Source organism: Mycetomoellerius zeteki, unplaced genomic scaffold, assembly GCF_001594055.1.
Source record: "Mycetomoellerius zeteki isolate Tzet28-1 unplaced genomic scaffold, Tzet1.0 scaffold19, whole genome shotgun sequence".
Lineage (NCBI taxonomy): Eukaryota > Metazoa > Arthropoda > Insecta > Hymenoptera > Formicidae > Mycetomoellerius > Mycetomoellerius zeteki.
In genome coordinates, this window is record NW_017256854.1 from 1884772 (window position 1) to 1908839 (window position 24068).

At 36.1% G+C, this 24068-nt stretch overlaps 1 protein-coding gene across 1 annotated transcript in view; it reads right to left on the reverse strand.

Moving 5' to 3' along the window:
• The window catches only part of olf413 (DBH like monooxygenase olf413), a 234811-nt gene extending 211002 nt beyond the window's left edge, over positions 1-23809 (reverse strand). The window contains exons 1-2 of the mRNA XM_018446888.1: positions 23728-23809; positions 22243-22356 (exon numbers count right to left, since the gene is read on the reverse strand). Coding sequence (XP_018302390.1) covers positions 22243-22356; positions 23728-23758 — 145 coding nt within the window. The 5' untranslated portion in view covers positions 23759-23809. The remainder of the gene's footprint in view (positions 1-22242; positions 22357-23727) is intronic.
• Positions 23810-24068: the final 259 nt, after the last annotated feature.

Consider the following 24068-nt stretch of genomic DNA (forward strand, 5'->3'; position numbering starts at 1 on the left):
ATTTTGAATTCTTTCGCAATTTTGACGTCAGCAACTTCAAGAACTTATAGATACGTTAAGTTCGCAGAAGTCGAAACTCCATTTCTGCACGTGTTGAAAGATTAATGATAAAAAGTTCAACAGTGAATTTTAAAGTTAATCTCCCGTTGAAAAAAAAATTCGATGGAAAATTCCATCTCGGACTTGGAGATATGAATTCTGTCTCGTTTCATATAAATCTCGTCAGTAGTCTTTTTTATTCCTCGCGCGAAGATCCACGGTAAGCGGTTGCCACGGGCAATCGCCATTCTCACGAAAGTGACTTTTTGATAGGGCTATCTACGAATGTTGGTGGCGCGGTTTAAGTGCATAGATATCTCCGGGTAGTACTCGATGCGCACGTAAAACGGACCGTTAATTTCGAATGTTCCACGAGCGATCCTCGCGCACTAAAATCACGCGTCAGAATATGGGTGTGCCAGATTCCGAGCCACCGTTGCCGCTGCCGCTTCTGCACGAGACCTGGTCGATTATTTAACCGGTGACATCCTCGTAGAATTAGCAACGCGGGAGAAGAGGCGCGATTTTACTGCCCACCGCCGCGATCGTTACCCCGTGTGATGTCTTACGTTGTTATAAACGAGAGCCCGACGGGCGATAGCGTTCGGCATCCCGGCCACTTTGCAAGCTTGTAAACGTATCCCACCGCATCCGGCGACCACTATTTCTCCATAAAAAGAAGGAGAAGGAAGAGAAAGATTTATTTAGTTCTCCAGAATCAAGTTCCTTTAAGTACTAAAATTCTTTCGGTTGGGGTGGCAACACGATATCGATATTCGAGAGAATTATCATTTACGATCGAAATATTGTTTTGAAAAATTTTGTTATTTACGATTTGACTTACGAAAGTTAATCATGTAATGAAATAAAAAATTAGAAAATAATTAGCATTTCTTTTATATAATCGAATATCACGGAAATTTATAAATTGTATACTTTGAAATTAATTTTTTATCTGTACATTGAGAAGCCCATTTAGTTGAATTAATTAATTTCTTATTTGGACAAACAAATTCTTAGTCGTTGCAATAAAATAATTTAGTTTAATTGAAGCAAAGTATTTGGTTATTGTAATATTTTACTTGTTTCTGATAAAAAATTTTATCAGATGTCAATGTTTATCAGAAACAAGTAAAATGTTACAATAATCAAATGATTGGTTAAATTATTTTATTGCATCAACTAAGGATTTGTTTCTTTGCCCATATATTCAAACAAGAAATTAATTGATTCAACTAAATGAGTTTCTCAGTACATATATATTATATTAGATAATAAAAGAATGTTCCAGATTTTCTAAATCCAATTTTAACAATAATTTCTATGGATGATAGACTTCATTACGTAAAAATATTCATTTATGTAAAAATCGAAGTTTAATACTCATTATCATTCTTTAATATTTACTTTAGCAATTAAGCCTCAAATAAAAAGTAAAACTGGAACTTTAATTAAAACGAAAAACTTTTAAATTATGGTTCATAAGCCATATTAATTTTTATTTTTAGTTTTTAAAAGTTGATTCTAAATTAATCGAGAAATCCATCATCATACCGATGAGTTTCGATTCATCTACTAAATTAATTCGTCAGCTACAAGAATCAGTCGGTATTTTCGGTTTAGCCAAGGCGTCGCGCAGACTGCAGCGTTTCGCTACGGACGCATCGATCTCGAGGTTAAACGGCCGGCATCTCCTGGCACATGCCGTTGGTTCCCTGTGCACGTTCGCGTATTTATGGCATCCGAACTCGGTGCGAACGTGGCTACTCTCGGTCGCTCGCGTACGACGAGAGAAAATCGCGTACCCCGTTACCGCTGAAACGAATCGCCTACTACCGCCAGACAAGAGGATGAAATTCGCACACTCGTATTCCGTGGTCGATGAGCTCTTTGCGCCCTAAAGTTCGAGAGGCTCGCAGATGCAAGGAATTCTAAGAGGGAGACGCGAACGAAGCGGAAACGGAAATATCGCTCCTCTGCCATTCAAGATTCTCTCCGAATATTCATCGCGCGGAAAAGAAAGAGAGAGAAAGAGAAATATATTTCAGGAAGGGTCGAAAACCATTTTTCGCATATTTTGTACAATATTGAAAAATAAATGATAAAATAAACACAAAAAAGCATATTCACTCTTGAATAAAACACCATGAAAAATTGATCATAAATATATCGAGAAGAAATTGAATATTTATACCAATATTTCTTTTTGCTTAAATATCGTATCGCTTTCTTCAATCGCAGGTAATTTTTCAACACCACTGATGAGTATCGTAGCCTCGAGATATGAAACGTAATGCAATCGAAGAAAGCGCAACGATGCGCGCGAATCGGTATCCCCACGCCCACGTGTTTAACTACATTATCGCGTGAAGCGTTTCACAACGAGCATGCTCGGGAGTAGAAAGAGAAAGTGAGCGGTAAGAGAGAAAGAGAAAGAGAGAGAGGGAGAAGAGCGCAAGCTGATAGATTTAACGGACGAGAACGAAGGCGAAGGCGAAGGCGAAATAGCGAAGGTGGCTCGCGCGCACACGAGCGGAAAGCGAAAGGGAGCGATGAAAGCGATCTATATACTAGCCTTCCGGCCGCGTCAATGGCATAGTTGCGGACGAGGTGGAGATTAGGTTCGCATCGGGAGTGCCTTCGTTAGGCGAGATGCTGAGATACCGCTTTAATCGCGTTTGAACGCGAACGGACGCCACGCATTAATTCTTCCACTACCTATATTTTTTTTTACAATTTACCGATAATAACGGATCTTATTTAGAGTCTTCCATAATTTTTTTTGCAGAATTGATATTTATATATGCTAAAGATACCATGATTATACATACAGAAGGACGGTATTGCTGAAGTATCTACAAATTTAGCTAGATGTAGATCTGAAAATAATTCTGTTAGACGCTCAAGCTAATTAGAATGTCATAACTTTTGGCAGCATTATTCATCATGTTTCAGATTCCTACATAATTATTTTGATTTATTAATACAATTATAGTTCAACAAAATTATTCTACATCTAACTAAATTTTAGATAGTTTAGCAAAATCGTCCTTTTTGTGTATAGAGAAGTATAAGACCTATACATTACTATATGCAGAACTAACATTTACGATAAAAATACCACATGAGAGAAATGATTGGATTAAATTGTAATTCTAGTGGAAAACGGACGAATCAGAATTTTCTGATTAAATCTACTAAAATTCTAGTTGAGATAACTAGAATTCTGATTGAGATATAATTATTCTATTATAGTAAAAATAAGAATTTTAGTAGATTTTACCAGAAATATTGTATCAACCAGAATTCCGATTATCTCAAATAGAATTCTAATAAAAATTTCCAGAAAATTCTGATTCGTCCATTTTCAAACAGAAAATTTTTTTCAGTGCACGATTATACGGGAAGGATGATTTTATTGAAGTATCTACAAATTTAACTAAAAAGCTGAAAAAAATTATATTAAACGCTCAAGCTTATGTTAGAACGTCAAATCTTTTTGCAGTATTGCTCATCATGTTTGAGATACCTACATAATTATTTTGATTCGTTGATTCAATAAAATTACTTTCTTCTAACTAAATTTTTTAGATACTTCAGCAAAATCCTTCTTTCCGTGTATAAGACTTAATACACTACTACAATTGCTATATATGTAGATGAGATATTAAGCTTTTAATATACTTTTATCATAATATTTTATGTGTTATTATTTTTTTAATTAGCAGGATGATATAAACTTCCAATAAATCTCCGATATAACAAGGTGAATATTTTATACAATAAAGAATGAATTATGAATCTGAACAATGTGAACTTTAAAAAAATTAAAAGCTAAAAGAGTGTTTCTGTGTTAAATGAGGCGTTGATGATCAATATATGCAGGATAATTGCTCTAAAACGCTCCTGAAATTCGATCTAAATTATGTTTTCGCTTTACGCCTGGAATAAAAGCTCGGAAAATGTCCGCGAAACTTTTAAACCCTTTAATGTCGATTACGCGCCTTAAAAGCTCACTCGGTGTGGCGAGATTTTGTAAGTTAAGGCTAATTATACTCCAGTCTCCAGGCTACTCTAAAAATGCCAACATTAGTTATTCTAGGAAAGTTGAAATCGCAAATGCGTGCTGCGAAAACTTCTTTATAAAATTACACAACCACATTCTCATAATCCACTCACTCGCATTTTATTTTTTGTTCTTATTCTTGATGTTTTTGTTTACAACTTTCAGCGAGTATCGTGAGCTTTGTTAAAATCAGAAAATCAATACTTCGTGATTAATCTTATTGTAAAAAGACTACACTTGCGCTAGTAATTTCCATTAACAACAAACTCGTTATATTCCACAGAAAAACGCTCATATTAATTATGTAACTATTTATATCAGCTGAGGTGTAAACCGCACAAGAATTTGGTCTACAAGGTGGAGGTATTAACAGGAATTAACGAGTATTGCTTGAATAGCATATTACTTAATTACCGTACATATTTTTGGTTAGTGGCTTACTTCTCGATACTATAGTAACAGAATAAAGCTGCGAAATGAAAGCTTTCCTCTATTCCGCTATCTATACTCGCTGTTTTTTTCGCAAAAGAACCTTAATTCAACCTGTCTAAGCGAGATCACGATTCGACGAATAACAAAGCATGAGTTCTTCTCACGTGTACAAATTAAAAATCGGTAATATTTACAGAGAATAGATTTGCTTTAATTTATTTTAGCGCTCAATAGAACTAGAGATTAGAACGCTAGCACGAAAGGCAAGGATTGCGATCCTCACATCTAATTACTCCCTATGAGGATCATGAAACCCAAGCGAACTCCGTCGACTCGCAAAAGACACGGCTTCACTCCGAAACGGTACTTACGCTGGAGGGTGCTTTTCGTGTTAATTGTCATCCTTCTGCTTATATAACGCGATAAATTCCAAAATAGAGAGGCAGAAACCGCAAGACACGGTAATTTTAACATACCAGCGTTCTAAAATTATCTTGAATATTAAACTATCTTGAGAACACTAAAATTATTTAGTATATTTATAAAAAAATAATTTTAATATAGTAACGAATTTATATTAAGCACCTGAACGAGTGCGATATCATTACTATTTAATAGAGAAAAGGCGGTATAATATTAATAATTTTTAATAAATTTAATAACGATTTTCTACATTTAATAAAATTAAAAGATAGCAGAAATAAAAATAAGCAACTTAACCCATAAATTGAGATTATTCCATAATTGAGATTTCCGTTTTTGAAAGAGGAAGGAGATGCGTCAATTTCGAGTGAAATTGCGGCACGATCTCGACGGGATTTCAACCGTCTTCGAATTAACGAACGCGTCGAAGCGTCGGAAATGCTACATCCTCTCGCGGAGGATGTTACAGCGCGATCCAGCGGATTTGCTCGAGCTTCTCTTGACTTTTGCGGAAACGCCCGCCGACGTGGAGAGGCTAACAGGCGGAAATTCTACGCGCGGTTGCGCGAATATGCGAGTCGTCGGTTATATACACCAGAGAGAACTCGGGCACGCTATCATTAGACGTCGGCCCACGGTAGCACTACGGTGAGATGTAATGCTCACCTTTCAAGAAAAAATACCTTCCGTCGGATTGGAAGAAGGAAAGCCGCGAAGAGATGTGACGCCTCTTTTCATGCCACTGGAATTCAAGTATACTTTCTACGCGAGAGTGGGTTAAAAGCTGTTTAATTGTCGAGCTAGCTTAGCTCATCAATTAACTCATTTATAACTCTCAGATCGGATCTAGTCGAAGTAATCGAGATATAAACGAGGAGTAAATAATTTCGATTTTTTATTGCTCGCTAAAATGCTTCCATAGATCTGTCTATGTAATGTAATAGATATACAAAAATACAAGTTATATATATGTAATAAATGTAAATATAATAGCGACAGAAATTACAAAATGTGATTTAAGAGTTTAAAGTTAAACATTTCGAAGTTAGGAAATGACAGAGTTTGAGTTTAGATTGGAGAGTTAAATGTTAATGAAAACGAAGAGCAGAAAGTTTATAACTGATGTGAGAGTTGACAATATAAAGTTAACTGCCATGTTATCATTCGAAATTATCTTGTTTAGGTTAGTTAGGATAATAGAAATGTGGATGCAGATTATTTCCATTTATATAGTCTACATTTAATTATATCCTCGTAAAAACCCAACGTCAGAAAATAATATGTTCACATTGACCCGTCATAAGCTCATTAATCAGAGATGGATGTTCGTTCCGGTAAATTTTGTGGTGAGACAGCCAGAAAAAGGTTGCATCAAGACAATTAGTTGTGTCTGAGATCGCACTCTCATTTAAACACGATTACGGTTGTCGGAACGTTTAAGCGCTCACCCTCCGTCCATTTGCACCGCATACTTCGAATGCCTCCCATAACCGGACGCGGCGCGACACGAGGACTTCGACAAATTTATTTACCTGACTGCGATCCTCGAATCTTCTCTCTCTCGGTTCGCCCTCGTCCATTCACTCTCAATTTGTGGAGCAATGTCATTCGCGCTACGTGAGATAATTAAAAGCTGCGACACCAAAATGAAAGAAGAGATATGTTTCGAGATTCATCATGGACACTATTTTTTAGACGCGTCTGGTAACATTTTCATTATTAACGAAAAAACAGAAATGCGCGAATATCACATTTTCTTCTTTTTAGAAGAAATGTTTTATGTTAAACATATTTTTAAATTAAGGATATATTATATATTTACAATTAATTATATTTATGCGCTAATAACGTAGAAATATAAAAACTAGGGCTATAATAATATACATTATGTAAAACTTTTCTATTTATTATTTTATATTATCTAATATTACCGTGATCGATTATATGATTCATCAAATATAAAATAACATATTTTACTGTACTGTAGTGTCTTGTACTAAGAACTATAATGTATATATACTATTATACCTACGTATTTGTAGAAAATGATGAGAGAAAAAAGAAAGGAGAGTATCGTAAGTGAAGCGAAGAATAATGAAAAAGTGACTGCACTTCTTCGAAAAGTACCAACGACCCTAAGAATCAGCTTATTCTTGAACGTGACACTAAAGCGGCGATAACTTCGCCTCGAAGTTTCCTCATTAAGCTCCGCGCGAAAAGAGAAGGAAGTTTTCAACGAAGGATAAGAGAATCCGAACGCGATCGACGGGCATCTCATATCAAGTGGTGATCTATAGTAGTTAAAGACTAATTTTCGCTTCACACGTTACATCGGAACATTGTAGCATTATGAAATGGATCACTATGAATCGTTATAAAAATTAATGATTATCGTTGTGAAAATTAATGATACAATTGATGATTAAATTGTTATACAATTTGAATACGCGATTTTGTGTATATAAATACTGTTTAAGTAAAAATTGAAAAGACTTTTTAATTCCAAAAAAGATATTTGCCAATAAAAATGACTCAATATATTTTTATATAACAATAAAGATTATTGATTGAGCGACGTAGGAAATTGTATAATTCTTCTGGCGAAATTTTCACTTTAATAAATCGTAAGATCGCAGCATCAAAAATTTAGTGTCACTCTCACGGCACATAAAAGCAATAATATTTAATGCTAGGTGAAAATAGAGGTTTTTATGAGCCTCGGGGGGGCACTCAGCGAAAAGGAAAGGCTCGAACGTGCTCAGGGGCCCATCATCGAGGGCGCTTAAAGTCATAGTGCAAGCGAAACAACGATTCGTATGCTTCTGACGGTTTCGTTAAGAGACTTCTTTGATGGTCATAACATAAGCTCCGCGGATTAATTCGAGCTCATGAGACTGCCGTTTGCTCGCGACCACGTGAATGCACCGGAGGGCACAAGAGAATTGCATAATAATTCTCTCTTCCTCTCTCTCTCTCTTCCTCAACGCCAAATGCGGCGTACAGATTATTTCTTACTCTCATTAAAAGCCGTTTGATACTAATTTCTACTTCTTGCAAGCTCATTTAAAATCGCGCTATATAAAGGATCTTCGAATGTGCATAAAATAGAATATTTTGTATGTTCGTACTAAATTCTGGAATTAGCTTATCTGTAAATTAATTATCGTGAGAGGAGAACCTGTTCAATATACCAATTCTATTTGATGAGTGCATATGGAGGAATTGTGAACATATATGTATACATATATAGGTATGGATCAGAATGGAGATCGCGTACGAAATTCGAAGATAATCAATAGTAGATAATTTTGGCAAAATTAATACGTGTAATAAATGTATAAACTCAGTGTGTATAAATGCGATAATATTAAAATATTTCTATTTTTTGCAATAGATGGTAAAAATTAAAATAATGAAACTGATAAAGGTGAGAGCGAAAACACACTCCGCAATTAATATTTTAACCGCGAAATTTATTTCAATATTTAAAAAAATAGAACAACTGAAATAAAACCATACAATTCTTTACAATCCAAATATTTTGCACGCGGAGAGAATTTTTTCTTAGAGTTTACCCTGAAAATATGATAGTCCTGGGACAACATTGTATTTCGAAGAATTTTATGTAAATTTCTCTCATTCATTAATAAAACTACAATAAAATATATAATAAGTTTGATTAATTTTACTGAAGTGCGTGGTAAAAATCTTTAAAGTACTATACCTTATTTTCAGGGTAAATTTTAAGAGACAATTCTGTCCCTGCAGGATTAAAATAATCTTTATTTTTTCTAATTTTTATAATCCCTAGTATCTGTCGCTACAAGGACATCTCGGGATTCTACGACCCCTGAAATAATAATTCAAATAGTTTTCTATACGGATTATAGTCAGATTATTGTTTGCGCGTAGACGAACGATTCGCAGCAGATGCAGCTGCACATTTCTTCTTAATGCTCGAGTACAACCGAAGGGACAAACGATGAACAGTTTAATGTTTTACCCCTTTGCAACAGGATCTATTTCTGTTATCTTCGCGCGATAGAAGCGTGCAGTGCCGGATGAGAGGGGTGCGATGGATAGGGGAGGATCAATGGTGTCCTATGCGATACCGACCGATGTTAGACGCCTAAAAATACTCGCCAGAAGCACTGTAATATATAATAATTATCTCTATGATATATGAAGCTGCTCATCCATTTCTTAACGGTCGACATTTGTCATCCGACGCAGATGACGGGGGCTATTCGTCGTCTTTCGACTTCCCCACCGCTTACTCGCTTCATAGTTGGAGCTTAATAAAAAAATTTATTTCGAGAAATGATACTAATCTCGGGGGCTTCCCGAGTTTTACTGTCATTTATTAACTGTCGCTATTTCTGAGGGAAGAGGAAATGGCGGTTTGAAGTAAAATGAGAAGTTCTATTTCAAATCTCTTTAATCATGCTACATCCAGATAGACATTAAAGATAGGTACGAATAAAAGTAAAACATTAGATTACTCTTTCTCACGCGATAAATTGTGAAACATTAATTTTTCGCATAATGTCGCCCAAAATTAGTTTATCCAAAATGTGCAATCGAGCAATGCGATCGATGATACAGCAAAGTTTTCCAGGGGAAAATAAAACAAACTTCGTTATCCACGAGGGTCGGGCGGTGATAGCGTCGTTTATTTGATTTCCCGCTTACCGGGGCGAACGCGAAAAAATCTACATCAATATCGACATCGATCGCCACGCGGCGCGACACAACGATATACCGATACTCGATTAATCATTTCGGTTCATACTTCGGGATTTTAACGCGCGACAAAAGCTTGAATGGCCGGATTCCGGCGAAGCGTGACGGAACGGAATGGACAATACGTATGAAATATAACGATGCCGATGAAAATTTCTCGTGACAAAAGCGAACGCGCGCTTTTCCGCGACCTCGACGGCATCGAATTCGCGAATTAGCAAGTCAAAGCAGCGACAGGAATTAATCGATTAATTGTGTGATTCCTATCTCTTCATCTCTTTGCACGGTTTGCTCTGAAATTCTAGATTTAGTATTACGAGTAAAGAACGACGTCTCATTTTTTTCTTAAAATAAGATCATGAAGAAAACGGATACAATCATCAGAACTACATAGAAGCAGATTAATCTTATTGTATCTCATTGTTCATCTTAGCTTGTTCAGTTTTGCAAATTAGAGATTGCACAATGCAATTTTAAAATGTGACGAAATAATTTTATTATGTTGTGTCACATTTTTAAACGAGATAAAAATGTTATTTTATTGTAAACTTGAAACGTTATTATACTCGTATTTCATTATTTTGTAATAATTCTTTTCTCTCTTTTCCTTCCTGTATGAATCCTGATATAAAATTATAGTTTACTTATTAAAAAATATCTAATTAGTAATATATCTAAAAAAGATCTGGCGTTTTAAATTATTACAAAATAATACTCCTTCATAGATTTATATTCTTAACGTAAATTCCTCAATTATATCAAACCAATGAATAATGCAATATAAATGCTGCAAGACATCAATGATAAAATATTGAATAGCGATAAACGCAATATTTCATATTTAATGATCATATTCTCTTAAATATCGACATTGGAATATGATTAATTGTCTATATAATGTGAGCAAACTACATCTATTTTTCTAGTAGCAAAAACTAACAATAAGTATATTTTTCCATCTCGGTAGCAAAGCCTGGAAAATCAAGGATGTCGTAATGTCGGCTTAACGCCCACGTCGCGTCGTTAATACGCGCAAAAGATCAAAGAGCGAAATTCTGCTCGCGGGCAGTTGGAAATTAGCAAATCAAAGGGAACCTCTAATACACTTTCCTTGTGGCAAAATGACGATTCCTACCTTAGTCTTGAAATGTCGAAAAGGACAGGCAGCGATATTGATCGCACCATCTGTTCGACAAAGAGCTCTGAGATATAGAGCTTCTCTGATATATAATTCAGGATAGAACTATGTCGATTAGTAAGGTCCATCTCCGAAGAAAGAATTCTGAATTTCCGATTCATTTTTAACAGAAAGCAGATAAACCATAAGTCAATTTTAAATTAATATAAATCTTTAACTCTTTGCAGTCTGAATTTTTTTTTATTAATAATATAAAGTATATTAAAAATAGTCATTTAAAAATATCGAGTGTGATTCGATAGCTCCTGTAAATAAAATTGATGTCGAATCACACTCGAAATGGGAGTGAAAAGGGTTATTAATATAAATCTCAATAATCATCATCTTTCATAATAGCAATAAAAAATAAATTAATCAATTCAAATTTTGAATCTCTTACTGTTTTTACTACCATAATTGCATATCATTTAACGCCGTCTAGTATTCCAAATTTGGATCGAATAAAAATGTTCTTACAGTCACAATTCATCGATATCGACGCGTAATGTCATCACATTCGTAATAATCAAACAGAGATCCGAAAATATCAACTAAGAAGCATGAGGGGCTAATTCGGCATTAGCAAGTCAAAAGGCGCGAATGCGTCTGTCGTCGTATTGCCGTCCTATCGCGGGTAATGCGTACCTTTGTCACGACAAAATGATGGTTTTTGAGGAGCAGCTTAATCTCATCGCCCTTCCCAAATTACCGGGTCGTTCCAGCGGCTGATGGCGACTACGTTCTCTCCGTAATTTGTAAGTGCGCCTCGGCACACCTCGGCCCACCAAGTCCCGGCGTTCTTCCAATCCCCTCTCGAACATTTCGCCATCTTTCATTGGACTTTTCACGACAAAATTATACGCCGAGTGACAAAACGCGAGGGCAGACTTCGTTTTATTTTCCCCTACATTAGCATTCCTCGCGGCTATCATTATCTTCAACGATCATTCCGGCCTGGACGAGTCTCTGATCGATCGATTAATTCGATGCTTTAATGATTCACCATGTGGGCGAAGCGCGAACGCAACTCGTGATCATCGAGAAAGCGGTTACCGAGCAGTAACATAATATAGAAAGAAATGTTATTTCAATATAAAAACATAAAGGATTTAAATTTTATTAATATTAAATATAATAAAAATTTACTTAAATAATTTTTATAAACGCTTCCTTATATATTTCTATAAATTATATAAATGTATAAAATCTAGAAAGTATAATACAAGATCTTTTTGATAATGTTAACTCAAATGTATTGTCTACTGAGATTCCTTCAGGAGTATTGCATTGGGAAATTCGAAGCAAGATTATTAATTAGACGGAGAAGTCTAATTATTCTGAGAAGTGATAGTACAAATTCAAGAGACAGGGATAAGCAACTTTGCCAAATCGAATTATTAACTACTCCTTAACAATCCAAACTCAATCGAAATTCACGAGCTTTGCTATGGGCTTAGCGAAACGCTAGAGAACACAAAGGAATAGAATTGCTATGTTATTGAATAATAATTAACCGAAGGAGCAAATGGATAAGGCAAACATGTCAAATTTAATTACATTGAATATTCTGAGATTATCAATTTTTAAATTTAGATAATAATAGTAGCATTATAATCTTACAATGAATACATTTGCCTACTTCAATCAGCTTCATTAAATATAATACAATCGCACAGACCAATAATGTATACGATATAATGGAAAGTAATAATTTATATCTCTAGGGAGGTATAAATTAATCTTTGTAAAGATATGACACAATCATCCTCGCCCACTTATCTCTTCGATTAGTTTGACATTTCGCGCAGGATATCGATGGAAACGCATGCGTTGCAACGAACAATGATTTTCCGCAGCGAGTTATTCGACCTTTGACGTCGGATTCATCCCGTCCCATAATTATTATGCTGTACCCGACGCTGACAGATAATTTAAATAAAGAGCTGCACGAGGAATTAACGAGGACCAGTACAGTAATGTCAGAATGACGATCGTTAATTGTTACAGTGCGAACGAATGTTTGGCAGTACGACGGCGCGTAGTTGTTCATTTCGGATTAGGATAATTGGGCTTGCAGAGGGTGTCAAACACTGAGGGTCGCCGCACTCGCCTGGATTTCACTAATTGGTATTATCAAGCTTTAGTGACTAATGATATTAATTGACGCTCACTATTGCGTCACGAGTCAATCCTTTCCGAGGCATTGAAGGCTTCATTGACTAAAAAAAAAATCCCAATTCGAATTATTCTTACATGACACTAAATGTCTGAGGAACGAAGTTTTCAGTATTTTTTAAACAAGATAGTTGATAGTTGACAAAATATTTGTTTTAACACTTCTATCTTTTCCTACATCCAAGAGATTGTATAAAATATTTTTTATTTCTAATATTTAGTTAGTCAATAAATCGTTACCATAGTTCCACACGCGAAGCACGTGATGTATTCTTGGGAAACGTCAACGAACTTTCCAAATGTTGAAATTTCATGAGAAAGTTGAATTTTTCTCGGATAAAAGCCTCGTCGAAAAATCAGATCGACTGGAGAACAATGTAGGTGACGATATCTCATGTTCTCAGACTCCGACGCTTGGCAAAGTGTTGCACAAGGCGACAGGATGTTAAGAAAAAGTTGGTGTGCATGCATACTTATAAGCACTAGCGGAAATACATGACAAACGCGTGATTTGCCTGTGAAGTGAAAGGATGTCAGGGGCTCTCGTGGGTGCCGACTGAGCGGAACAGAATAGAATAGAACGAGCGATATGTTTTGATAGGCTGCGTTCAGCAGAGAAAACTGATCAGTGAGAGCACAGTAATACTTTAATATAATTGGTTCCTGCACTTAGGTCGTTACTCATAATCGATTCTTATATTTAAGATTGTCTTAAGTACTCTGTAAAAATGAATCAGTGTATTATTACTGACTTCAGTGCTAAATTAATAACTGATGTAATCATCAGCGAATATTTACCGGTTTTCAAGAATAATATACCGATTCGCTTTTAGAGATTATGATATCTATCATCAGATTGAATCTGCAGAAAATCATAAAAGTAAATCTCTAAAAGTAAATCAGTGTATTATTACTAAAAAAAAACAATAAATATTCGCTGATTTAGTTATAAGTGTGGCATTGAAGTCACTGATTCACTTTTAAAAAGTACTTTCTAAATCTGAATCAGTTGATAATCACTGATATCAGTGCTAAATATGCCACTGGTAATCAGTGAATGAAATGTGAAATCCCTAACCTAGCTGATCTTCATTATGTAATCTAACCACTTTGTTTTAGTGCATAAATTCAATAAATATGGAATTGGAAGATTGAAATTAACATGCAAATATCAGTATTTTAGTTATATAATGCTCGAACATTCTTCCTTTTTTAATTGAACTTCACTGATTATCAGTGCCAAGTATGCCACTGGATAATTAGTGACTATCCACTGATTCAGATTTAGAGAGTACAGTCTAAAGATGTCATGAACTAATCAGAGAACCGTATTAGCATCTCAAGACATTATTTAAAACGGTTTTAAAATAAGAAGTGACTACGAATATCGGTCTATAATCCAACGAAGAGCTAAAGGCAAGGACCAATTATAATAAAGAATCACTGAGCGTTTACTGATCAGTAGACATTGAATCCTTATGCAATATTTTTTGCATAGCAAAAAAAGTAGATTAGAAAGTACGATCAAAGTAGAAATTTGTCTTATTAAAAAAAGCATTCCAAAAAAATAGCATATTTATTTGTGAACATTGTAGATATATATTTGCATATATGTGTATATTTGCATGTATATTTGTATATATATTTTCTTGTTTTGTCTGCATAAAAAATCCGATGTCTGCACGGAGAGAATTTTTTCTTGCAGTTTACTCTGAAAATATTATAGTCCTGCACTGTTAAATCTATAGTGTCGAATTTAACCTAACGTGAGTCGCCATTGCTCCTACTAAATATATCATTAGTTATTACCGATAAAACGATAGTTAAATTTGACTCTATATCGTGTCAATTTGACACTATATAGTATCAAATTGACACTGTACATTTAACAGTGTGGGACAATATTGTATTTCGATATATATATCGATATATATATCGAGATATATATATTCGAAGAATTTTATTTTAAATTTCTCTCATTCATTAATGAAATTACAATAAAATATATAATAAATTTGATTAATTTTACTGAAGTGCATGGTAAAAATCTTTCAAATATTGTATTATACCACAACTATCATTTTCAAAGTAAATTTGAAGAGACAATTCTGTCCATGTACTGATCAATTTCTCTACCGAACATAGTCACATTAGTCACATACAACCCGGATTTTGTAAAATTGAGTTTTATAATTACACGATAGGAATAATGTAAAGCATCATGAATGCTACAATCGTCCAGTATAAAATAGAGTAGAAAAGAAATTATGTATAGTACAGGAAATGCTTATCGTAAAAATAATCAGTCTCGAGAAAACCACTGAATTTAAATTAGATGTTACAAATTACCGCGAGACATAACGGGCTATGAGTTTACGTAGGAAATTATGCTGGAAGAGACTACCAGCTAAACCGATTCGTTTACGTCAGCCGCGGGTGAATATAAAGTGCATATTCGCCCTTTAATGAATCTTTTTTGAGACGGATATGACGCGCGAGCTCATGGTCGCGCGTCACATGCGGAAATGAAGTTGCGATATGCTAAAGAGCGTGGTGTATTCTTGGAAATCGTCGTATCAGGACACGTTAACGCTGCTTAATTTATAGAGGCATAAAATAAACCCGTGATCGATATACGCGCGCACGGACGCGAAATTCACAGCTGAAACACATACACAGGTGCGAGATCCTATCGCGGCGACTCGCGAAACGAGAATTCGCGTGAGCGAGTCCGTCCGTCGGGAGAGAGGTCTTACACTGTCTTGAGTTGCCAGCCTTTGCCGGGTCTCCATCTTATCTGCTGGGCTATTTAAGACGTCGCCCGCGATTCCCGTCAAGCGAGACAGAGAGAGAGATATATCCGCGAAATCACACGCGGATTAACAGATAAAGGACAGACACGCGCAAGCACGCCAAGGACCGACCGTAAATTTAGGCAGACGGGAATGTTCGTTCGATCCACTCTCTCATTGATTCGCCTGGGATTAGATAAACGCGACAAATGATGCATACTAAGAAGTCTTCTATCCGGGCTTCTATCGATCGTACTCTTATCTCGTTTTCGGAAGAAAGACGATTTAGGACGTTTACTGATATAGCGAGTTCGTCGAATATGTTTACTGTTTGGAGATTTGGCAGAAAGGATTATAATCGTATATATTGTGACGTCAGAAAATTTAAACGTAATCAATAATTCTAAAATAATGTTCGTTTTAAAATGTTCCGATAAGCAAATTACAGCTAAAACATCATTTAAGAAAATTCAAAATGTTGAGGCAGAGATTCCAGATTTAATTACTCCATAATATGTTTTACGTTCTAAAAGAGCTTCTTTTCCCCAAAATTACGGTGCCGAAACACGACGCAATTGTACAAAATACTTGATGTAATATAAAGATATTATTGTAGGTAATAAGTCAATCTGACGTCAAGTAAGAAATCGATGTGGACGATCTACAAGTTGCACGATAACTATTTTTAAAGGAGTTAATTATATCCATATTAGACGCTTTTTCAGCTATGAGTATTCTTGTATGAAATGCTATACGTTACTTGCCGATATCTTTACAATTTCAATGCAAATTGCGCGCTACAGCCTGCGTGACTAATTTAACATGCCACGCTACCTTATTATCGCATGTAACAGAATAGAAGGTCTCAAAGTTCCGTACTCCAAACACCGCATTTTTCGCAAATTGTCAAACATACGCTCGTAATTCGCTAGAATTTTATAAAATAATAATCTTATCCCCGTGTGTGTGTATATATATATATATATTTATATAAAATAATGCATCGCGCGCACCTAAATTATATTTAATGTTTCATGATTCCATTATATTAATAAACCGATATCATTCTTGATTGTTTTTGATAAAAGGTATTTAATTATATAATTACACAGCATATATATGTATTCATATTATATAAACATTAATATTAATAAAAATATTAATAAATAATAATTAAAATATGATATATGAAAGGACATAATGAATTATGATAAATAAAACCGTATTGCGTTCAATGAAAAGGATTAAGGTAAATGAAAAGTATAATATAGCCGATATTAATTTGAATCACGATAATTTCGATGAGACTGCATTATGTTTTTTTTTTTTTTAATTTAAACAGCGAGATTAATAAGTATCGATATGCAGATGTTAATATTAATAATCCTTCCAAGAGCAAAGGCAGATTTGAAGAGACGGCTTCTCCTACAGGGATGAAGAACGAGATCCGTTAACAGATTGCTTTTTCCGTCCGACAGAAAGCGAACGAGGGAATAATTTTCATGCGAGAGTGACGACGGAGAAAAAGAGGGCTGGAAGTGCGGGAAACGCAAACGTGGTCTCGGAACCACGGAGGACCTTCCACGAGGAGAGTGAGCTTAAAGGAGATAGCCGGTAAAGATCCTGATGTAGGACAGCCGAGTGAAACATCACCCGACGGCCGCGGCCGTTATCCGCGTCCACCATCTCTCGCACTCGCGACAATCTTTTCGCACTTCGCGAGAGGACCCATTTCTCAACCTATGGAAATGCGATTGTGCGGCACGTCGCAAATCGCCGCGATATCAGAGAGACGAATCGAATCGATTGCTCCTTTTTTGTATAATCGCCACAAAAACGATTCAATCGCTCCGCGCGAGTTCGCCTTTACAGGTTTATTCAGAGCAAGAAGAGTCGAAAGCGAATTTAGCAACAGCTATCAAATGTACTAATCGAACATCGTCGAAAATAGGATTAATGAGATTTTAATGATCTATTTGGTCTTCTTACCGAATTATAAAATGTCGTATTGCGAGTGCAGTAATTTTGGCCAAATGACAACAAGACGTCGAAAATCTCTAACAACGAGACGAAGGTATTACTGAGTATTATTTGAATAGAATATTCTTTGACGGTTGTACTTTTCTAAATATATTAAGGAATTATCATTTACTTTTGAGCGGTTTATCCATATAGTTCTTTAAATCATATTCTAATGACTTGCCTTGAATATCTCATCCAGCCACAAATATTAAGAATTAAGAGTTCACGCAGATAAGGGACATCTTAGAAGATTTAAAGAATTACTTCTTGCGTGCATTCTGATTTTCCATCACACATATTCAGAAAAAGATATTTCGTCTCGACAGCTGAGACGAAATATTTCACTCTCGCGTCATATATCATGCAGCGCAAAGATTACAATATAAGAGTGATTCATAGTGAGCTTTTATCATTCGTCATTCTTGCTACCGTCATATTTTTTAGTATGCTATATTCATAAAGTCACTTGTAACATTACGCATTTGCGAACTACTAAAATTCGCGTTCACGAGACGTTAGCTCGTATTATAGCACTACTAGATGCTACCAACCGCAACAGCTCAGGTAATTCTGTCAAGAACTTTGAGGTCTATTTATGGTTACGAAAGATTCCAGCTTAACCCTTATAAGATTGTCATGATATTTCTAATATTCTAGTGCTGTCTTTAAGAATGTTTAACACTTTAAGGAGATTAGCTGTAGGATTATCCGTTCCAAACACGATACTTTATCCGTTTTCGGATAAGGAGGATGCAAGAACTTCGTAGGTCAAGGAAATGAAATTTTACAACGCTGGAAAACTATGACACTAGAGCAAAACAAGATTTAGAGTATTAGGAAGATTAGAATACGTAGTTACGTAGTTTGAAATTGATATGTTATATTAAGGATTAGATGTATAGTCTCTGCAAAAAGTAACTGAAAATGGAAATTTATACTTTCCATATGAAAGTTATATGCATATATGAAACATTCAATATTTATATCTAACAATACAATCTTATAGTTTAAATAAAAAATTTTCATTTTGTCTTAATTATTTTTCTAAAACATGTCTATTTATCGCCGTTAAGCAAAAAGGTTCTCTCTCCATACTCCAACTCAACATACTCTTGTGATATTACACAATTATTGTTGGTGCTAATATGGCATTTGGAAGTTCTATATTTTGCACACAACGTTCCAAGAATAAAAAATCTTCTTAAAATAATTTTGGAATATCTCTCTCTCGGTATAAATCACACAAGACGACTAAAATTAAAAATCCTTTGAAGACTATATAGTGAGACATATTTGATTAAATGCGATTTAAACAATTTACATCTTTATAACAATTTTAGTTGTAAATTTGAAGACTATATCACGAGACATCTTTTCAATTGTAAATTTTCTCTTAGGCATGTAATTATTGATGATGGTCAAAAATAGTGACCGAAACGTCTAAATATCATATTTTATTGTACTTTAATAAACTGACTTTCTCAAAATTTACCTAGCGTGGTGACTGTATACTCTCTTTTAATTGTGTTTATGTCTACTTTTTATTCAAATAATTTTTTATCCAAATCGCTGTCAAATTTTTTATATTACTTTCAAATACACACAACCTAACATAAGAAATCTGTAACTTTTTCATTTTGCTAAAAAATACATGTAATGTCCTCAATCGAAAAAATGTACATTGAATTGATTGAATAGTTCGGTTCGTTTTCTTATTTTAATATAAAAGTTCAAATATAAAAATCGTATATAGGAAAATGAATTTCTTTTCTGCTATAAGATTTAAATAGTGAAAAAGACCGTTGACTTAGATGAATTAAGATTTATGGACATCACCGACAAAAAGATTCTAAGAGAGAAAGAAAAATTTCCCGCAGTGGGCACGCAGTGCAAAGGGTTCTGTTCGAACCTGTTATTTTCGTTTTGGCCGCACAACACGACAATGCTCTTAAATTCACCGCCTCGGACTGTGGAGACAACGCCGTTATACTTGGAAACTTTCACAAAAAAAAAAAAAAGAAGAAGAACTGGGACGTGCCGTTAGAATTAGGCCGGTCATTGTCAGGTTTCATAGAAAAACCCGCGAATCGAGTCAGAACGTTGCTTTTAGCCCGACATTTGCAATCTCATCGGCAGAAAGTCCGAATGTTACTGACTGCGACATTAAAGAGGAAGAATTGATTATTTCCGATTTGGACGGCACAATAAATTTCGTATACATGTAAAAATTTAAGGATCACGACGTTACTTTGGTTTTAGTAAATCTGTGTTTAAATTGTTATTACTATATTAATCACTAGTTAAGTTCTTTGATTTAAAGAAATCAGGAATCGAATTTCATTATTCACAGAATTTATTATCAGTCCTGATAATAAATTCAGTGAAATAAATTTTAACAAGTAAACAATCCAATAATTTTGTGGCAGTAAATTGTGTGTCTAAATAAAACAAATCGACTTCATGTTTATCAAAGAACCTGTCGTGAACAGGTATAGCGATAATAACAGCTTGTATATGAGATTAGTGATTAGTGTGTCACACGGTACTAAATTTCAACGATTCAGTAGGAACTTTAAATTGGGTTCGAAAACTTGATTCCACATTTTTTCTACGAGTCTATGTAGTCACCCGAGTGACATACGCGCAGATGTGTTCCGTATGATCGAGAGCTTTTATGTTTTACGATCGCACGATTTTATTTCCTTTTTTGCGGCGTGGGATCACTTTCGCGTTTCACTGCATTGTACGAGCTCGAAGCGACAGACTGCGCGTGACAGGCGCCACGGCATAAACATCGATCTGCGAATATTACCGTGAAGCATTATTCGCGAAATGACTCTCGCGGTGCTCGCAGCTATTCGCTAGGTCAACCAGAAACTTCAACCATTTGCTATCAAACCGCCATGCCGAGCGACGGCGGTTAACTTTCGCATTTCTCACGGTAATTGAGGATCATTTTTTCTCCCCATGGAAAATAAAAATAAATCGGCATAAATTCATTTGATGAGCGATAGAAACCGATAGCGATAGATACTGGGATAGTTTTGTTAGGAAAGAAATAATGGTCTCTAAATTTATGGTTAGAATGATTTGTGACTTGCACAATTCTTTTACAAGTTTCAGTGCTTCACCATTAGTCATCGAACATATTATTTACAAACATAAATGAAAACAATATCACGCGATTGTGAAAATCTATTTAACAAAAATATTACAATAATTACAATAATTTTTCCTATAGAAAAGTCTTCCTTACTCCAAACAAAATATCGAGAGAAAAGTACTATATATTTTTTACATAATTATGTTAAAGTTCATAAAACGCTCTTTTAAAGTATAAAAATTTTAAATTCTTTAACATAAAAAGTAAAAATCTTTTAAACAACTTTTAATGATGTATTAGCCCGAAAAAAATTAGACATTATTAAAGCGGAAACTTTTCAATGTTGCATTAGATACAATGGAACGACCGTTCAAAGGATAATTATCTCTTTTCCAGCACATTTCTATTGTTCTATCGAGTTATCATAAGTTATTATCAATGTCGATAATGCATTCAAAGTTTCGCCTTTGTGTCTTATCTACTGTCCACATTTCATCATCCATTAGAGCAACGACCATGTTTCATAATACTTTACATGGTTATTGACAATGAGACAAACATGTCAAAGAATCTTAACAAATAAAACTTCACCTATATTGTACCGATGGATCCAAAATTGTATCGATTTCCGCGAAAGAATGATGTAAACAATTTTTTCATAAAAAAAAGTTGAAATCATAATACTTGTAAATTCATTCATTTTTTACGTATCAATCTTACTTTAATGTATTTATGTTCTAAGCCCTGTTACACCAAAGTTACTTTGCAAAATTTAAATTTGTCAATATCTGTGTATATTTTTCTTCCTAAATAAATAAAGACAGATTTATTATATTTTATTATATTTTTACAGATCTCGCGTATGAACACAAAATTACGTAATAATGGCTTAAATTTAGTCGAAAAGTCCGAACGTCTTGTTAAAAAATGTAAGAATTTAAATACATAAATTACTTTATTAAATTATAGCGCAGGATTTTTATTCTCACTCGCCCATATTGAGTATTTATTTAAAATTATGTGAAGTAATATTCCAAAAATCTCTAATTCTTAAAAAAAACACGATAAATATATTTATGAGCTAGGAGACAGAAAAAAAATAGCCGTACCATTAGTAACGCTTAAAAATATCGCAAACGTCCAACAAATGCTATCTAATCTCTCGAATGCTTCTCAAACATTTCTTGGACTCTTGTTTTTTTTTTTTTTCAGATTTCGTTCCACTATTGTGTTCGGTTCGTCGAATTTATGAGTCATAGAGAAAACTCACCACTCAGAAATATCGACCACGGGAGATGTCCCCGAATCCGGTAGTCTCGAGTTTTGATGAGCGCGTCGGTCTCGGGGAACGATGATCCTCCGTCGTTATACACACCCGTGTCGTTAAGAACTTCCTATCATCCGCCGCCCTGGCGATCACACACTTCCGCCACTGTCACTCACTCACTTTACGAGCGCCTCGATTACGCCCTTCTATAACTGGAGCCGATAACTCTTTAGCGAGTCGCGCGCGGTGATAGACAACCACTCGCGTCTCTCGATCTGTTTATCTGCGCGTCACTTTCGTCTCCCTGCTTGACGTCCGTCGCCACGACGCAGTAAAGTTGCGCTCCGATTTGCGCGCAACTTCAGATCAAACAGATACCACACTATCCACTGTAATTACGATCGATAGGTTCCATCGAATCGATGATTCGCGGAAGAAAAATACCAACTTGTATCTCACAAAAAAACGGAGAGGGATACGTCCGTCGGATTGGAGCCGAGAGATTTTGTCGGAAGGACAACCTCCGTCGTTCTTCAGATCAAGCGATTACTTCGAAAACTCCGTTATCACTATCTCGCCGTTTCTCGTCTGAATTGGACGATCTCGAAGCTTCAATCGACACTCTCTCTCTCTCTCTCTCTCTCTTTCTCTCAATTTCCTCTCCCTCTCTTTCTCTCAGCGAGAAAACGCACTCCACACGATACCCCGAACAGGCCAACCGCGCGTCACGGCACCCGCCTGTGAACTGAATGCCGCCGCGACCTGAAGCCGGGACCCGACTGGTTCCTCGGCCTAGGGAGTCCCCACCGCTTTTCTCCTACTGCTCTCTCTCCCACCATTCTCTCTCTCTCTTTCTCCCTCTATCCCGTCGCTCTCTCCTACCCCCTCTCGAGAACACCCACGTTCGTTGTCGCGCGCGCGACCCTACGCGCGCACCATCCCCCATGGATCTCTATCCTTCGCCCTCCCCGTTCTCGCTCCTGCTCTCTCTCTCACTCTCTCTCTCTCTCGATCCTGGGATTTCTGTATCTCTTTCTCCTTCTCCCTTCATCCATCTCTGCCTCCTTCTTCGGGAACTGTTCCTCTCCTCTCTCTCTCTCTCTCTCTTTCGCTACCATCCTGTCGCTCTCGATTTGCGCCCTCTTTCTCCCTTTCTCGCCCAACTCTCGGTCGTCCTCGTTCCGCTCGCATTCCAACGGTGGTCGGTTCCTCTCTCTGCCTATTCCTTCCCGCGCGCCACTATGCCATGTTCCGACTGCCTAACACCGACCCTTCACGTACGAACGACCGAACGACTACCCCGTTCTCTTCAACCGGCAGCGCACACGATCAACCTCATACTTCTATCTTTCTCTCTCGTTCCCGTTCAAGAAACCGCGCTCTGGGGGTTGCACCTTTTGCCAAGGACTTTCCAGATTTCTCCCATCTCCCACCCCCACGGCCCACCCCCCATCCCTCCGTCAGCGTCCTGACCAGCCGTTCCTTTCAGAAATATTTCGACGTCCGCGCGCATGTACATCCTTGCACCTGACTCCTTGGAGTTCTCCACGGCCGAAGAAGCGCGCCGGCCAATCCCAGGCACATGTTCGACACTTCCACTCATGCTATTCTTCTCGGATCAAACTGGGGTGAGACGAGCGAGATGGGAGATCTCTTTATCATACTCGCGAGCGAGCGGGCTGCACGAGGAAAAGAGTGTTACTCCTTTTTTTATTCTTTGACCGTTGGATTTCAGCGTGCAGCGAGGATAAAATCGAAAAAGAAACTTCAATCGAATGAAGCTAAGCGCAAGTCATTTTCGCAGTTCATTTCGATGCAAGATGAAAAAT